This window comes from Tiliqua scincoides, chromosome 2, assembly GCF_035046505.1.
Source record: "Tiliqua scincoides isolate rTilSci1 chromosome 2, rTilSci1.hap2, whole genome shotgun sequence".
In the NCBI taxonomy this organism is placed as follows: domain Eukaryota; kingdom Metazoa; phylum Chordata; class Lepidosauria; order Squamata; family Scincidae; genus Tiliqua; species Tiliqua scincoides.
Window position 1 is genome coordinate 100,638,908 of NC_089822.1, and position 17,638 is coordinate 100,656,545.

Below are 17,638 nucleotides of genomic sequence, written 5' to 3' on the forward strand. Positions count from 1 at the left end.
AGCATTAGTGATGGTTTAAGGAGATATAAAAATAACATGATTTCTTGAAAGGACAAAACTGAATTGTCTCCATTTCAGTGTTTGGTGGCATCTGAGATGCCTTCAGGAACATGTGACAACGAGATTAAGATATATGAAAGGAGTTAAATAACAAAAAGGCACTTGTCGAACACTTAACATCTGGCACGGAACAGAGTGTGGAGAAAAGCAATGAAACCTAAATCCTCCTGTGTGACAATGGGTGCATTGAGAATCTATGCAATTAAGGAGACAAGCACACGTGCATTAAAGCAAATGGGGAGGAGTCACTGGAGGTGAGTGACAGTGATGATAGAACGTTCATTGTGCATGTGGACAATGGACAGGAACTGACACTGAGAGTGGTGGGCTGGAAGAGTCAGGGATGGAATAAAACCATAAGAGGGGATACACAGTATGGACATTCCTGAAATGCTTGTTGCTCGGATGAATCGTAATACCTTTAAAAACAGCCGTGTAAATGAATTAACTCTTTTATTCACAAGGTGAGTATGGACATCACCAGTGACAAAGGGAGGTAGTGGGAGAGCCCATGCTGCATGCAGAAATTTCCAGTTCTAATCCCTGGCACCGCCAGGTAGGACTAGGAAAGACCCCAGTCTGAAACCCTGCAGCCAATCAGTGGAGGCAACATGAAGTTAGATGGCCTTACTTGGTTTAAAGCAGCTTTGGATGTCCATGATCCAGCCCAGGTGGAGCATTTTTGCCTCACATTCATTAGCAGTCCAGCATGTCGTTCAGTCTCCCCCATTAGAATCAATAGAGGCTTCCATGTGCTTCACATTGCCTGGGTCATACTTGAGATTTGAAGCACCAAAGCCGTGTACTCCATTGAACGTATTTGCCATGTCACTATCTCGCTTCATTATTTTTGGATAGTACAGTAGCACTGTACCTTTGTGAAGACCAGGTGAAAAATCACAAAGTAGCAAGCAAGCTTTTACATTCCCCAGAACCCTTCTTTAGGCCACATGTTGAGCACAAGCAAAGAAGAGGAGTGGGGAGAGGTAGGGTATAGGGAAATGGATTTTGCTGGACCTCAACTCCTTCTGCTGCTTTTGTGCTCCAAATTACTGCCCCTGAAGTGACTTATCCTGGGATAAAAGGGCTGTCATGAATCACGAGTTTGTTTCTTATACAATGTAGGGCTAGGTCTGGAGGCAGTCCATTGGTTCCTTTGGCCTAGTATTTTCTTTGCCAATCAGCTGCTGCTCTCTAAGACAGCAATTTTCAGCTGCTGTGCTGTGGCACGTTGGCGGGTCATGAAAGGTCCAGAGGTGTGCTGCCGGAGTTTGGAGCATAGCAGATGAAAATTGCTGAAAAACTCTTCTGAGTTTTGCTGATCTGTTGCTAGAAACAGACTATTTGTTACTACAGGTAGTAGCCCTAGAAACAGAGCCACAGAACCCGGAAGAGTCTTCCGGAAGCCGGAAGTGACATCACAAGAGACAAAGACGATAGAGAAAACCGTAGAAAGGTTAGTGTGCCTTGAGAAGGAAAATATTTTAAATTGCTGCTGTAAGGTTTCAGACAAAGATCTTGCCTATCCTCCAGTTGTGTTTGCTGGAGTTGCCTGGGATTGAACTGGGAACAGCGAGCACATGCACAGCTACTGAGCTCTTAAATCATTGTTTCTACCCAAAATGAAGCTTAAGCATGGTGTTGTGTGGCTCCATGGGACAAAGTTCAGGCGATTGGTATCCCACTGTCCCCTCTGTGCACAATTAGGAATTGGATCACATTGTTCCCTCCTCCCAGCCTTTTCTGAATTGCAAGGGGTGTGATCCAGATAGTAATATCATCGGAACTGGCATATAGAAGTTTGTCTGGCCGTCTTCCTGTAGCAAAACCACATTGTCATTTAATGTATAACTTCATCTCCGTTGACCAGTTTCCTGCCTTGCAGCTTCTGCTTTTAGCTTCCTTACTTGAGGCTTTTTACTTCTAACTTCCTCTCTTTCTTGTCTACACAACTTCCTGCGCACACTTCTGTGTTCTGATGCATTCATTTGCTACTTGGTGGGTATCAAGGACATTGCTGTGTCTGCAGTCATCTCAGCTGGGCACATGTCTGCTTAGGTTTCTCAAGGTCCCAGTGAGCTACTATTTGCTTGCTATTTTACTGTTCTCTTCAGCTAAACAATTCAGCACCATAAAAGAGCCAGTAGATGTCCACCTTTTCAGACCAGGGTCCCACTTTTTATTGTTTCCTGTATGGCCGGATATGTACCGTTTTTTTTGTGGGGCTTCAAGGAGGCCCTGTAGAGGTAGCAGGTTGAATACTTGCAGTGAAATCCTATGTCTGTTTACTCTGAAGTAACAACCTAATTGTACCTAACAGTACTGCCGGTGGATCATGTGTACAACAGGCACATGCTGCTAGAAAACCTCTCTGGGAAACCATTGTACCACTTGACCTACCTTTTAACTGGAGATGCCAGAAACCAAACACCAGTGGCGGTCCTGACGGTTTTCCCACCAGGGGCCACTCCCCATTTGACCCAGGAGTAATTGCGGTAACATCATTGACATCACCGTCATCTGCATGACTGCTTCCTCCTTTTCCCCTTTGAAAACAGGGGGGAGGAAGGAGGTGGCCCTGGTGCCAATGGAGCCTTTTTCACCACTGGAAAGTGGCATGAAAGGCTCCATTGAAGCTCTTTAGCACCACTGAAAGTGGCGTCCAGGAGGCTAGAGCCACTGAAGGCAGTGCAAAAAAGCTCCATTAGAGCTTATCAGCTCTAAGCGCCTTATCAGCAGCACAAAAGGCTCCATTAGAGCCAGAAGTGGCGTGCACCTCCTCCAAAATTGGAGGTGATGCTCCCCAAGTGCCTAAATTCCTAGTGCCCAAGGAATTTGGACCACTTGCCCCCCCTGGTATGTCACTGCCGAACATCATCTTTTTCTCATGTAAAGCATCAATGCTACTACCTAGCTGTGACTCTTCCATAAGGCCAGGTCATCCATTAGGCTGACTGAGTCCATTGCCACAGGCAATACATTGGCAGGGATGGGAAGTCCCACCTCCAACCACCCACCCACTCAACTCCATTGCTTCTTGTCCTCCTACTCCCACTTCCTAGTTTGGAACAAAGAGGGGGCTATGGAACTGAAAAGGAAGTTTGGAGGAGACAAGAGTACTGAACTACAGCCTCCAACCACTCTAGCCCACCACATTATATGCTCTTCACACTTTCTTTTCCAATGCAGAGAGTCAGAGGAGGAGAAGCTGGCACATTACCAGAGAAGTGGCGGTAGCATCTGGCATGCCCATCTCAGGTGCCAGTCGTTCTTTAGCTGGCCCTGCTCCTCCATAATCTGAACACAAAAACCCTGAACGGCAGCTATTGAAAAGGGATCTCCACCTTGACACTGGATAGTTCTTGAGGCTGTATAGTAGGATATAGATAGCCTGTCTTCTGTGATGTCAGAGGTGGCAAACAATCTTTGATTTGAGGACCAGTAGGCACTCTCTGCAATGCAATGGCACTCCCCATTGGGAGTGCTCAACATTGTTGATCAAACAAAACAGCAACAATGTACTTCCCTTTTTTGTTTTTCCAAATCCTATTCTTTAACCTGACTAGGTAGGGCCACCCCTTGGAACCTTCCTTGATGGTTTGTCCATATGAGTTTTTCAAGTGAAATTAGATGCTGATTAAGGCTACAATGTTGGAAGGCATCCTTCAGTCTCGGAAGACAATGGTGTCACGCTCTGAATGGTGGTTCTGGAACAGAGTGTCCTCTCCAGTGCGCGAAGCCTGGGTAAAGTAGGTATGGAGGATAGGCTGTTACCCATGCAGCAAATCCCCCCTCTCCACGTCACTGGAATGGTCCAATGGAAAGGCAGAAGCCAATAGGGGTTGGTTCCAGCGGCATCGCAAGAGTTGCCAGAGCATGACTGTGTTCAGTCACGAACTGCCTCAGGGACTCCGGCTCCTGATTTTGCCTCGAGGTTGACTCCTGAAGCCTCTTCCATAACTGGATGTAGCCACAAGGCAGTGGAGGTTTGGGATCAGAGTTTTCCTTCTCTCAGATGAGCTGCCTTCCCAGGCTGACTAGTCCATTCTACCTGGTGGCTGTTTAGTCGCCTCTTACGACAAGTACAGCCAAACTGAGGGCCTATTCGTATCCCCAGCCCCCAGGGGAAAATACTGGCTACAATACTGTAACACTTATGGAATGCATTTCTGAATAGAAATGCATATGATTGCACTGTTAACGTAATGTATTCCTTCAGTGCCCAGTTCATCACCTGCCTTCCTGTGCTTGTTGCCTTGCCTAAAGTCTCTCTCTCTCTCTCTCTCTCTCTCACCCACACAACTTCCTGTTCACGCACCTGCATTTTGTTGCTTTAGTGTCTTGAGATGGGTGTCAAGGATGTTGCAGTGTCTGTAGATGATGTGGTCAGGCCAATGCCTGCTTAGTTGACCTGCTGTCCCAATGAACTTCCATGTGCTCATCGTGTTCTTATTCTCCTCAGGTAAGTGATTCAGATCTATAATTCAAATACACAGTCGTCAAACTTTGAATCAGAACTGGGACTGATCTTTAACTCCAAAGTTATTCTTAACTTTTTATTGAAAGGTTGGAGACAATCATTTTGAAGCAAGTTGAAAGTGACAGCCTAGAAGTACGGTATTATTTCCGAGAGTGAACGTTGCAATCTCATTCACCCCACTGTTCTTATAGGTCAAACAGTGGGGTGAAGGAGATTTGAACAAATGTTCAAACATTTGTGAATCAAGGCCTACCCAATAGGATGTTCAGTAATTTAAACAAGTTTGGAGTTACAAATATTTGGCTTATTGATAGAAAATGTCAAACTAGGAACTAAGATCACAGCCCATTATAGATATCCCCTTAAATTGCGTGTTCATAGGATCTCTGTGAATAGAAATTACACATCGTAGGATTAATCATTGACTTGCACTGTTTAAAATGTGTTTCTCAATCTAGTAGCAAATCTTACTGCATGTAATATAGCTTCAGAAGAGCCCGATCCTGATTGTGCAGGACAAGTTAACTCTTTCCTTTCTGCCACTTTCCTGCTGACAATGACTTCCCTGATATTGCCCTTTGAAGTGACGATGTGATGCAAAGAGGGAGATTAGACACCAAGTTTGCAATTTTAATGACCCCTCATCTACTAGAGAAGTGTCCTGTGTCTCAAGTTGCAGGTGACTTTCCACTTTCTTTTAACTCAGTCCTCAGCGGCTCTATTTATTGTTTAATCTTGACAGGTTGTGCTATGAAGCAGCCTCCGTACATGGTGGTGGAGAAAGGGAAGCCAGAAACGCTGACCTGTTCCCAGCTGAAAACCACGTATACTTACATGTACTGGTTCAAGCAAGGAAGGGAGAACTCTCCAAAGCTTCACCTGGTTCTTTTCTCATCAGAAGACGGAGGTGGTAAAGTTGAGAAGGAATTTCAAAACCACTTCTTGAGCAGTGGAACAAAGAACTACGCATTGTCTCTGCAGCTGAAAAGTGCTCGGCTAGAAGATTCAGGCACCTACTTCTGTGCTAAACAAGATTACACAGTGAACCAACTGCTGAGGAAGTCAAACACAAACCTCTTCACAGGGATTTGCAAGCATACAAGATCACACATAGGTGCAACCTGAGGCTTTTTTGTGCCAGAGCTGGAAGATTCCAGTGGAAGCCCATTTACAGATCTGGAGATGAACGGTGCATAATGCACAGGCATGATCTCCAATACAAGGCCTACAGAATGAGTGGGAGCTATGCAAGAGATGCCAGATATGTCCATACAGTCAGTGTCTGTGTTGAGCCAGAGCCACTGAGACATCAACCAGCTGACAGTATGAGGACAAAGGCAGAAAAAAGTCAAAATCTAAAATCTCTAAATCTAAAAACACAAAGATAGAAGTAAATAAGTCAATGCCTACAAAGACCCAGAGGCACCAATGCATCTTCAATCACAACCATTTCCTATATATCAGCCTAGACACAGAAGACGTGTTTGTGTCATTCCTTCTTTCTTGCTCTTCATCTCTTGATTTCTGATGACTCGTTGCTCCACAACATACTTGCTGCCAGGCCTTACATAAGGACAGCCCAAGCTATTTTGATGCCTGAGAAGGTGAATTCAATTGCTGACTTAGGGTCCAATCCTATCCAATTTTCCAGTGCCGGTGCAGCCATGCCAATCTGATATGTGCCATGTTCTGTGGTGGGGAGGTAGTCACAAAGGCCTCCTCAAAGTATGGAAACATTTATTCCCTTACCTCGGGGCTGCATTGTGGTTGCATTGGAGCTGGAAAGTTGGATAGGATTTGGCCCTTAATAGGGAAGATAGGGACTGACCAAGGGGAGTAGTATCTAGTGGTTAGCACTTAGCAAACCCCTTCCTGCTCTCTGCTTCCAGATTTAATAGATCAGTGACTGAGGGCCCTATTCTATCCCCTGCCAGTCCACAGCATGCCATGGTGTAGGTGGAGTAAAATCTATTTTACAGGCAGACTGCCTGGGCTCCAATGGGTCTCCTCAGACCTATTTCAGCTATTTAGCAGGCATGACACTCAAAGACATTTCATGGCAGGATACAGGGAGCAGGATCTTGGTGTGCACAGCTGCTTCTGAGATTCTTTTCCAAAACATTCTCTGCCTGGATAGCTCCCCATATTGAACCAGCCTGGAACTACTCCTGCCACCACCTTAAGTGCTGTGTTGCAGTGTCAGCAAGCAGCTGTCACACGTGTGAGTCCTCCAGCCATTTGTGCTTGCAGCTCCAACCAGCGTGACCTTGGTGCATCTCTTGTGCTGTCAGACTGGGCTTTATGATGGAGGATCACAGGAAACGCCGCTGTAAAGCCTGCATAGGACTGAGCAATGAATGGGGAGGGGAATTGGTCAATATATCCAGTGCCTTTATCCTGGCTATGGGAACTAGGTGTGAAGGCATCTGGGAAAAACCTCCCCTCCCAGGAAAGCACAGAATCCTAGGGTTCTTGTTTAAAATCAAATGGTAGTGAGTAATCAGTTGTGACAACCCATCAAATTACTTTTGACAATGGAGAAGCAGAAAATGAATCAAACTGATCCGTTATTAAAGTCCCAAGATGACTAGACTTGGCAGGAAAGCCATCTTCTTCTTCTTCATCATCTTCTTCTTCTTTTACAGTACTCGTCAGCTGTTGCTAAGATTTGGCTGTGGTGCTCACTTTACCTAGACAGGTGGGATTCTCGACCCATCCGATGGAAATGTCAGTCTCAGTGGGAGTCTTTGCAAGGAGCTGTTGTCTCTGTTGCATGGGCTCCCAGAGGTGAGTCCCATGAAAGATTAGGGTTTCAGATGGTCCCAGGACATAAAAGTTGGATTGATTTAGCAGATGCAGATATTTCTACAAGATGCTTTGTTAGATCTTTTTGTTTTTTCCCCAGCAGGGGGCAATGTTGTATAAATACAAGGCATATATGACTCTGCTTAAAGAGACACACTGTGAGTTGGATCATCTATCCCACGGCTCTGAAACATAAATGATTACACACCATTGGAAGAGCATCACATTCTGCAATTTTCTCAGTGTATGGAACTGCCTGAACCTGAGTTCAGATGTTGGTCTGTCCAGTTATGCGTATGCTATTTGGCCATGGCTCTCCATGATCTCAGCTCTGCCACTTGAAATAGTTTGAACTGCAGGTGCCAGTGACAGAACACGGTCCTTTTCTCATGTAACAATCGGAGCTCTCACTGAGTGATGAGGTTCCCTCAGGTAGCAGGTTGGAGGAGGGGGCGGTCCCTCCTCCATCTACCTACCCACCAGCACTGGTCCTCTTCTCCCACTCCCTGGATTGGATAACAAAGCAGGAGACTGAGAAGAAGTGTAGAGGAGAGGAGAGTGATGGGCTAAGGACTCTGACACTCTAGCCCATTGCTGTTCTCTCTTCTGCACTTCTTCTTCCGCTCTGTATTTCTCTTTCTTCATACAATTTTCTTGCTTATTCCAAATCGTTTCATTTTTCAACCTCCCTAGTGGTAAGGAAAGATCTGATGATGCTGAGGAGCCTGGGTGGACATCCAATCTTGGGGAGAATCTTGAAGAGGCCGTCTCTGCTGACCAGGTCGAAAGCCTTTGTGAGATCTATGAAGGCTATAAAGAGTGGCTGTCGTTGTTCCCTGCATTTCTCCTGCAGTTGTCTAAGGGAGAATACCATATCAGTGGTGGACCCGTTGGCTCGGAATCCACACTGCGATTCTGGATAGACGCTCTCTGCAAGTACCTGGAGCCTCTTTAGTACAACTCGGGCAAACAGCTTTCCTACAACGCTAAGGAGAGAGATGCCGCGGTAGTTGTTGCAGTCACCCCTGTCACCTTTGTTCTTGTACAGCGTGATGATGTTTGCATCCCTCATGTCTTGAGGTACTCCACCTTCCCTCCAGCAGAGACAGAGGATTTCATGCAGCTCAGTGACGATGATCTCTTTGCAGCATTTTAGGACTTCAGCAGGGATGCTGTCTTTTCCAGGTGCCTTGCCAAAGGCAAGGGAGTCCAGGGCCACGTGAAGTTCTTCTAGGGTTGGTTCACTGTCAAGCTCTTCCAGCACAGGCAGGCACTCAATGTTGTTCAGTGCTTCTTCGGTGACTACATTTTCTCTGGAATATAGCTCAGAGTAGTGCTGCACCCAGCGTTCCATCTGCTGCGCCCGATCCTGGATGACCTCGCCTGTGGCAGACTTCAGAGGGGCAATTTTCTTCTGTGTTGGACCTAGGGCCTGCTTGATACCATCATACATCCCCTTGATGTTGCCCGTGTCAGCTGCTATCTGTATCTCGGAACAGAGCTGGAGCCAGTAGTCGTTAGCAGCATCATCAGATCTTTCCACAAGGACATGAAGGGCACTGTTGTCTTCGATGGCTCCACATCAGACCCTTTTGACATCCGAAGCGGAGTGAAGCAGGGCTGTGTTCTTGCACCAACCTTGTTTGGGATTTTCTTCGCTGTCCTGCTGAAGCAGGCCTTTGGAACTGCAACAGAAGGCATCTATCTCCGGACCAGATCAGACGGAAAGCTCTTCAACCTCTCCAGACTGAGAGCAAAATCCAAAGTCCAGCTGAAATGTCTGCGTGACTTCCTCTTTGCCGACGATGCAGCTGTCACTACCCACTCTGCCAAAGATCTCCAGCAGCTCATGGATCGTTTTAGCAAGGCCTGCCAAGATTTTGGACTGACAATCAGCCTGAAGAAAACACAGGTCATGGTTCAGGATGTGGACTCACCTCCCTGCATTACAATCTCTGAGCATGAACTGGAGGTTGTCCATGACTTTGTGTACCTTGGCTCAACGATCTCCGACACACATTCTCTCGATACCGAGCTAAACAAGCGCATCGGTAAAGCAGCTACCACGTTTTCCAGACTCACAAAGAGAGTCTGGTCCAACAAGAAGCTGACGGAACATACCAAGATCCAGGTCTACAGAGCTTGCGTCCTGAGTACACTTCTGTACTGCAGCGAGTCATGGACTCTTCGCTCACAACAGGAGAGGAAACTGAGCGCTTTCCACATGCGCTGCCTCCGACGCATCCTCGGTATCACCTGGCAGGACAAAGTTCCAAACAACACAGTCCTGGAACGTGCTGGAATCCCTAGCATGTATTCACTGCTGAAACAGAGACGCCTGCGTTGGCTTGGTCATGTCGTGAGAATGGATGATGGCCGGATCCCAAAGGATCTCCTCTATGGAGAACTCGTGCAAGGAAAGCGCCCTACAGGTAGACCACAGCTGCGATACAAGGACATCTGCAAGAGGGATCTGAAGGCCTTAGGGATGGACCTCAACAAGTGGGAAACCCTGGCCTCTGAGCGGCCCGCTTGGAGGCAGGCTGTGCAGCATGGCCTTTCCCAGTTTGAAGAGACACTTTGCCAACAGTCTGAGGCTAAGAGGCAAAGAAGGAAGGCCCATAGCCAGGGAGACAGACCAGGGACAGACTGCACTTGCTCCCGGTGTGGAAGGGATTGTCACTCCCGGATTGGCCTTTTCAGCCACACTAGACGCTGTGCCAGAACCACCTTTCAGAGCGCGATACCATAGTCTTTCGAGACTGAAGGTTGCCAATACAGTGGTAAGGCCAAACTTGGAAACCTCCATGAAGGTTTGTCCATGTGTTTTTTCCCCAGTGAAATTTGACCCTTATTTAGGCTGAGATACCTGGGAGCAAGTCCCACTGGATAAAATGGAACTTACTTAAGAATAGAAATGAAATATAGGACTGCACTGTTAAAGTGACATTTTCCTTCAGGTGCCTGATTCATCTCTCACCGCCCTGTGCTTGATGCCTCCTTGTTTAAGGTGTTTCTCTTCTAATTTCCTTTCTCTTACCCACACAACTTCCTGTTCACACATCTGTGCTTTGTGGCAACAGCCTCTTGATGGGTGTCAAGGAGTTGCTGTGTCTGCAGCTGACTCCATCAGGCAAATGTCTGCTAGGTATCCCACTGCCCCAATGAACTTCTATACGCTCATCATTTTCTTGTTCTCCTCTGGTAAGTGGCTGAATACTATAATTTAAACCCCCAGTTCCCAATCTTTGACTCAGAGGTAGGACTGACCTGTAATACCATCATAAGATATGGGAACCACTTTTTTGAATGGCTGAATTGAATGGCTGGAGACAAATCATGTTGAAGTGAGTTGAAGTTGGTAGGCTAGTGATATTGTTTCCATAGTGAACATACACATCTCCTTCATTTCACAATTCTCATGGGTCAAACAGATTCCTGAAGAATCTGTGAATACAGGCTATAGTGAAAATATTCTCCGGCTCTAATCGATGCACTTTTTATATTCGCACTTTCTAGCTTTTCTTCTCTATGTCTGGATGCTCTGTGTTCTTAATCTGTGTTTGCCTTTGATATTTATACCACTCTCCCTTCATTTTGTTGTCAATGCCTTCCTTTTTTGCTCCTCTACCTAATGGTTCACCTGCTCATAAAGTTTAGAAAAAAGTGGTACTATTCACTCTAATATGACCCAGCCATGAATCACAGCTGAGGCACTAGGAAGTTCTGTGACTTAACATTGGAGTTACAAATATTCGATTTAGAGCACAATCTTAACCCCTTATGTCAGTGCTTTCCAGCACTGGCATAGCAGTGTCAATGGGACATCTGCTGCATCCTGCAGTTGGGTGTCACTCACGGAGGTCTCCTCAAAGTAAGGGAATGTTTGTTCCCGTTCCTCAGAGCTGCATTGCCCTTATGTCAGTGCTGGAAAGCACTGACTTAAAAGGTTAGGATTGTGCCCTTATTGATATAAAATTTCAGGTTAGGAACTAAGCAAGCAAGCCTATACATGTATACTCAGATGTAAGCTGTATTGCATTCAGTGGGACATACTTCCAGGAAAAAAAGTGCATAGTGTTGCAGTATGAGATCCTTGTTCATAGCCCATTTTAGATATTTGCTTATATTGCATTCTCCTGGACTCCCTATAATGCTGGAATAGAAATCTTAGGATCAAGCTACTTGTCCACAAACTTCCATTGTTTAAAAGGTGAGCTTCAACCCAGAATCAAGTTTTTCTCAGAAATCGGTTTCAGCAGAACCCAGTCCTGACTGGTCAACTCTCTGTGCCACATTCCCACTGAATATCACCTTCTTCAGTGTTTTTTGGGATGCCCAGAAGTAGTTATTTGGTACAGATAGGGATGTTAGACAGCAAGTTTGTTATGCTATTGGACTTCACTTAATGGAAATAAGTCCTGTATCTGAAACTGCTAGTGACATCGGCTTTCCTTTTGAAGTCATTTTCCCCACTCTTCATCTGCTTTATTTGTTTCTTAATCTTGACAGGTTGTGCTGTGAAGCAGCCTGCGTACACGGTGGTCGAGAAAGGGAAGCCAGGAACACTGACCTGTTCCGAGCTGAGGACGAATTATTTTTACAAGTACTGGTACAAGCAAGAAGGCGGTAATGATACACGGCTTCAACTACTGGTTTTCTCAACAAATGAAGAAGATGCTGGTGTTCAGCAGGAATTAAAAAAATACTTTTCAGGCACTAGAACAAAGGACGAAGTTTCCCTGCAGCTGAAGAGTGCTCGGCTGGAAGATACAGGCACCTATTTCTGTGCTGAGCAAGAGCACACAGTGAGGCAATTACCAAAAAAGCCAACCACAAACCCCCTCACAGAGAAATGCAAGCAGACTGGATAACAGATCCTACACAGGTGCAGCCCAAGATGTTTTGGTGCATATCAGCGCTATATCAGCCTAGGGGTGTTTGTGTCTTCTTTCCTTGTTTCTTGCTCTTCATCTCTTGATTTCCACAACAAACTTGCTGCCAGGCCATACACAAGGACAGCCCAAGCTATTTTGGTGCTTGAGAAGGAGAATTCAATTGTCAACTTAATAGGGAAGATGGAGTCTGACCAAGGGGAATAGTACATAGTGGTTAGCCCTTAGCACACCTCTTCTTGCTCTCTGCTTGCAGATTTCATAGATCAGTGACTGAGGGCCCAAGCCTATCCCACACCAGCCCACAGCATTCCCTGGTGCAGTTGGAGTGTAATCCATTTTACCTATCTGCCCACAGGCTGCCCAGGCTCCAGTGCGTCTCCTTAGACCTATACCAGCAATGTACGTTGCTGCAGGATACAGGGAACAGGATCTTGGTGTGCACAACTGATTCTGAGTTTCTCCTCCAAGACATTCCCAGCCTGGCCCGCTCCCCACCTTGAACCATCCTGGAACTACTCCTGCCTCTACTTTATGTGCTGTGTTGCAGTGCCAGCAAGTAGCTGTCACAATTGTGAGTCTTCCAGCCATTTGTGCTCGCAGCTCCAGCCAGCGTGACCTTGGTGCATCTTTTGTGCTGTCAGACTGGGCTTTATGATGGATGATCACAGGAAATGCCACTGTAAAGCCTACATAGGACTGAGCAATGAATGGGGAGGGGAATTGGTCAAAATATCCAGCGCCTTTATCCTGGCTATGGGAACCAGGTGTGAAGGCATTTGGGAAAAGCCCCCCTCCCAGGAAAGCACAGAATCTGAGGGTTCTTGTTTAAAATCAAATGATTAACCAGTTGTGACAACCTATCAAATTACTTTTGACTATGGACTAGGCAGAAAAGAAATCAAAATATAACCCGTTATTAAAATCCCAAGATAACTAGACTTGGCTGGAAAGGTTTCTTCTTCTTCTCTTGGAGTGTTTTTCAGCTGTTGCTAAGATTTGACTGTGGTGCTCACTTTACCTAGACAGGTGGGATTCTCTGCCCAACCAATGGACACATCAGTCTCACTGGGAGTTTTTGCAAGGAGTTGTTATCTCTGATGCATGGCTGCCAGAGGTAGGTCCCATGAAAGATTAGGGTTTCAGGTGGTCCCAGGACATAAAAGTTGGATTGATTTACTAGATGCAGATTTTTCTACAAGATGCTTTACTAGATCTTTTTTTCCAGCAGGGGGCAATGTTGTATAAATGCAAGAGGTATATGACCCTGCTTAAAGGGTCACACTGTGAGTTGGTTCATCTAACCCAGGGCTGTCTGCTCTGACACATAAATGATTACACACCATTGGAAGAGCATCACATTCGGCACTGGTGGACGACTTTCTGAGCATATGGAGCTACGTGAACCAGAGTTCATTTGTTGATCTGTCCAGTCACACGCATGCTGTTTGACCATGGCTCTCCCTGATCTCAGCCCAGCTACTCAAACTGCAGTTTGAACTGCAGGTGCCAGTGACAGAACATGGTCCTTTTCTCATGTAACAATCGGAGCTCTCACTGAGTGATGAGGTTCCCTCAGGTAGCAGGTTGGAGGAGGGGGCGGTCCCTCCTCCATCTACCTACCCACCAGCACTGGTCCTCTTCTCCCACTCCCTGGATTGGATAACAAAGCAGGAGACTGAGAAGAAGTGTAGAGGAGAGGAGAGTGTTGGGCTAGGGACTCGGACACTCTAGCCCATTGCTGTTCTCTATTCTGCACTTCTTCTTCCACTCTGTATTTCTCTTTCTTGCTACGATTTTGTTGCTTATTCCAAATCGTTTCATTTTTCAACCTCCCTAGTGGTAAGGCCAAACTTGGAAACCCCCATGAAGTTTTGTCCATGTGTTTTTTCCCCAGTATAATTTGACCCTTATTAAGGCTGAGATACTGTATTACTTACCTGGGAGCAAGTCCCACTGGATAAAATGGAACTTACTTAAGAATAGAAATGAAATACAGGACTGCACTGTTAAAGTGACATTTTCCTTCAGGTGCCTGATTCATCTCTCACTGCCCTGTGCTTGATGCCTCCTTGTTTAAGGTGTTTCTCTTCTAATTTCCTTTCTCTTACCCACACAACTTCCTGTTCACACATCTGTGCTTTGTGGCAACAGCCTCTTGATGGGTGTCAAGGAGTTGCTGTGTCTGCAGCTGACTCCATCAGGCAAATGTCTGCTAGGTATCCCACTGCCCCAATGAACTTCTATACGCTCATCATTTTCTTGTTCTCCTCTGGTAAGTGACTGAATACTATAATTTAAACCCCCAGTTCCCAGTCTTTGACTCAGAGGTAGGACTGACCTGTAATACCATCATAAGATATGGGAACCACTTTTTTGAATGGCTGAATTGAATGGCTGGAGACAAATCATGTTGAAGTGAGTTGAAGTTGGGAGGCTAGAGGTATTGTTTCCATAGTGAACATACACATCTCCTTCATTTCACAATTCTCTTGGGTCAAACAGATTCCCGAAGAATCTGTGAATACAGGCTATAGTGAAAATATTCTCCGGCTCTAATCGATGCGCTTTTTATATTCGCACTTTCTAGCTTTTCTTCTCTATGCCTGGCTGCTCTGTATTCGTAATCTGTGTTTGCCTTTGATATTTATACCTCTCTCCCTGCATTTTGTTCTCAATGCCTGTCTTCTCTGTTCTCCTTTTTGCTCCTCCACCTAAAGGTTCCCCTGCTCATAAATTTTTAGAAGAAAGTGGTACTGTTCCTCGGATAGGAACCACTTGTGAATCACAGCCAAGGCACTAGGAAGTTCAACGACTTAAAAAACATTGGAGTTACAAGTATTTGGCTTACTGATAGAAAATTTCAGGTTAGGAACTAACTGAGCAAGCTTATCCATGTCTACTCAAAAGTAAGCTCTATTGCATTCAGAGGGGCTTACTTCCAGGAAAAAGTGCCTAGGATTGCAGCCAGAGATCCTAATTTACAGTTCAGTTTAGAAATTTGCTTATATTGCATTCTCCTGGACTCGCTATAATGCTGGAATAGAAATGAGACATTTTAGGATCGAGCTACATGTGCACAAACGTCCATTGTTTAGAAGGTGTGCCTCTATCCAGAAACAAGTTTTTCTCAGAAATCTGATTCAGATTAATTCTGACTGTATAACTTTTGTGCCACTTTGGCACTGAATATCAACTGCCCCCTCCCAATGTTTTTCTGATGCCCAGAAGTAGTTATTTGGTGCAAATAGGAATGTTAAGGCCCAATCCTATTCAATTTTCCAGCACTGGTGTGGCCGCGATGCAGCCCCAAGGTAAGGGAACAAATGTTCCCACACCTTAAGGGGGCCTCTGTGACTGCTGCCCTACCACAAGATGCAGTGCATGACCCATTGGCACAGCTACACCAGCACTGGAAAATTGGATAGGATTGGGCTCTTAGACAGCAAGTTTGTTACGCTACTGGATTTCACTTAATGGAAATACGTCCTATATATGAAGCTGCTAGTGACATCGGCCTTCCTTCTGAAGTCATTTAGCTCACTCTTCGTCTGCTTTATTTGTTTTTTAATCTTGACAGGTTGTGCTGTGAAGCAGCCTCCATACATGGTGGTCGAGAAAGGGAAGCCAGGAATGCTGACCTGTTCCGAGCTGAGGACGGATTATTTTTACAAGTACTGGTACAAGCAAGAAGGCGGTAATGACATACGGCTTCAACTACTGGTTTACTCAAGAAACGAAGAGGATAAAAAGGTTGAGCCTGAATTTCAAAAGCACTTCTCATTCACTAGGGAAAAAAATGAAGTAGTTTCCCTGCAGCTGAAGAATCCTCAGCTGGAAGATACAGGCACCTATTTCTGTGCTGAGCAAGAGCACACAGTGCGGCAACTGCCAAGGAAGCCAATCACAAACCCCCTCGCAGAGAAATGCAAGCAGACTAGATAACAGATCCTACACAGGTGCAGCTCAGGATGTTTTGGTGCCAGAGGTAGAGAATCCCAGTGGCAGCCCCTTCTCAAGACAAGTAATCAACCTGGGGCCCAACCCATGAGAGTGCAAACCCCACTGAATTGGAGAAGGAAAGGAAAGCTTTGCAAGGGGTGACACGTGCGGGCATACATTCATCATTATTTCTCTCTCTGTTTAGGGCAAGAGCCACTGAGATATCAAGCAACTGAGGCCAGGAGGTAAAAAGCAGCATATTTAAAACATACACATGTAAATAAATTAAAAAAACCAGTAGATAATGTTGCCCTGCAAAACCAGACGGCAGCATGGAGTTGAGGTCGGTGTGTCCAAATCTAATAACACACACCGAGAGGAAGGTATATGATTGCAGTTCAAGTATGCAAGGCAGAAGGAGAACGTCCAGGGACTGAACACCATCTTTTTCTCATGAAAAGCATTGATGCTACTACCTAGCTATGGTTATTCCATAGGGCAAGTTCATCCATTAGGCTGATTGAATCCCCACCTCCACCCACTCAACTCCACTGCTTCTTGTCCTCCTGCTCTCACTCCCTAGTTTGGAACAAAGAGGGGGTAATGGAACTGAAAAGGAAGTGTGGAGGAGACAAGTGCACTGAGCTAGAGCCTCCAACACTCTAGTCCACTGCTCTATATGCTCTTCACACTTGCACTTTCTTTTCCAATTCAGAGAGTCAGAGGAGAAGCTGGCACATTACCAGAGAAGGGGAGGTAGCATCTGGCAAGTGAATCTGGCATGTCGGCATTTGGCATGTGCAACTCAGGTGCTAGTAGTTCTTTAGCCAGCCCTACTCTTCCATAAGCTGAACACAAACACCCTGAACTGCAGCTATTGAAAGAGGGATCTCCACCTTGATACTGGATAGTCCATGAGGCTGGGTAGTAGGATATAGATAGCCTGTCATCTGTGATGTCAGAGATGGGACACATTCTTTTGATTTGAGGGTCACAGCATCCCAGTGGCACTCCCTCCACAGTGAAAAAACAAAACAAAGCAACAACACGAAAGCAGTAACAATGTTTTTCCTTTTCTGTTTTTCCAAATACTTCAACCTACCTTGGTAGGGCCAGCCCTGGAATCTTCCCTGAGGGTGTATCCATATGATTTTTCCATTAAAATTAAACACTGATTAAGGCTGCAATACTGTAACACTTAATTGGGAACAAGTTCCATTGAAAGAAATGGAATGTAACCCTGAATAGAAATGAATAGGGTTGCACTGTTAGCATAATATATTCCCTCAGGGCCCAATTAATATCCCACCTTCCTGTGCTTGTAGCCTCGTTTAAAGTCTCTCTCTCTCTCTCTCTCTCTCTCTCTCTCTCTCTCTCTCTCTCTCTCTCTCTCTCTCTCTTACCCACACAACTTCCTGTTCATACATCTGCATTTTGTTGCATTAGTCTCTTGATG

At 45.6% G+C, this 17,638-nt stretch overlaps 1 gene segment (V, D, J or C); it reads left to right on the plus strand.

The window, feature by feature from the left end:
• Nucleotides 1-4,482: 4,482 nt before the first annotated feature.
• On the plus strand, nt 4,483-5,665 carry LOC136638601 (T cell receptor beta variable 14-like). The segment is given in 2 exon segments: nt 4,483-4,522; nt 5,283-5,665. Coding segments are annotated over 2 exon segments (423 nt in total).
• Nucleotides 5,666-17,638: the final 11,973 nt, after the last annotated feature.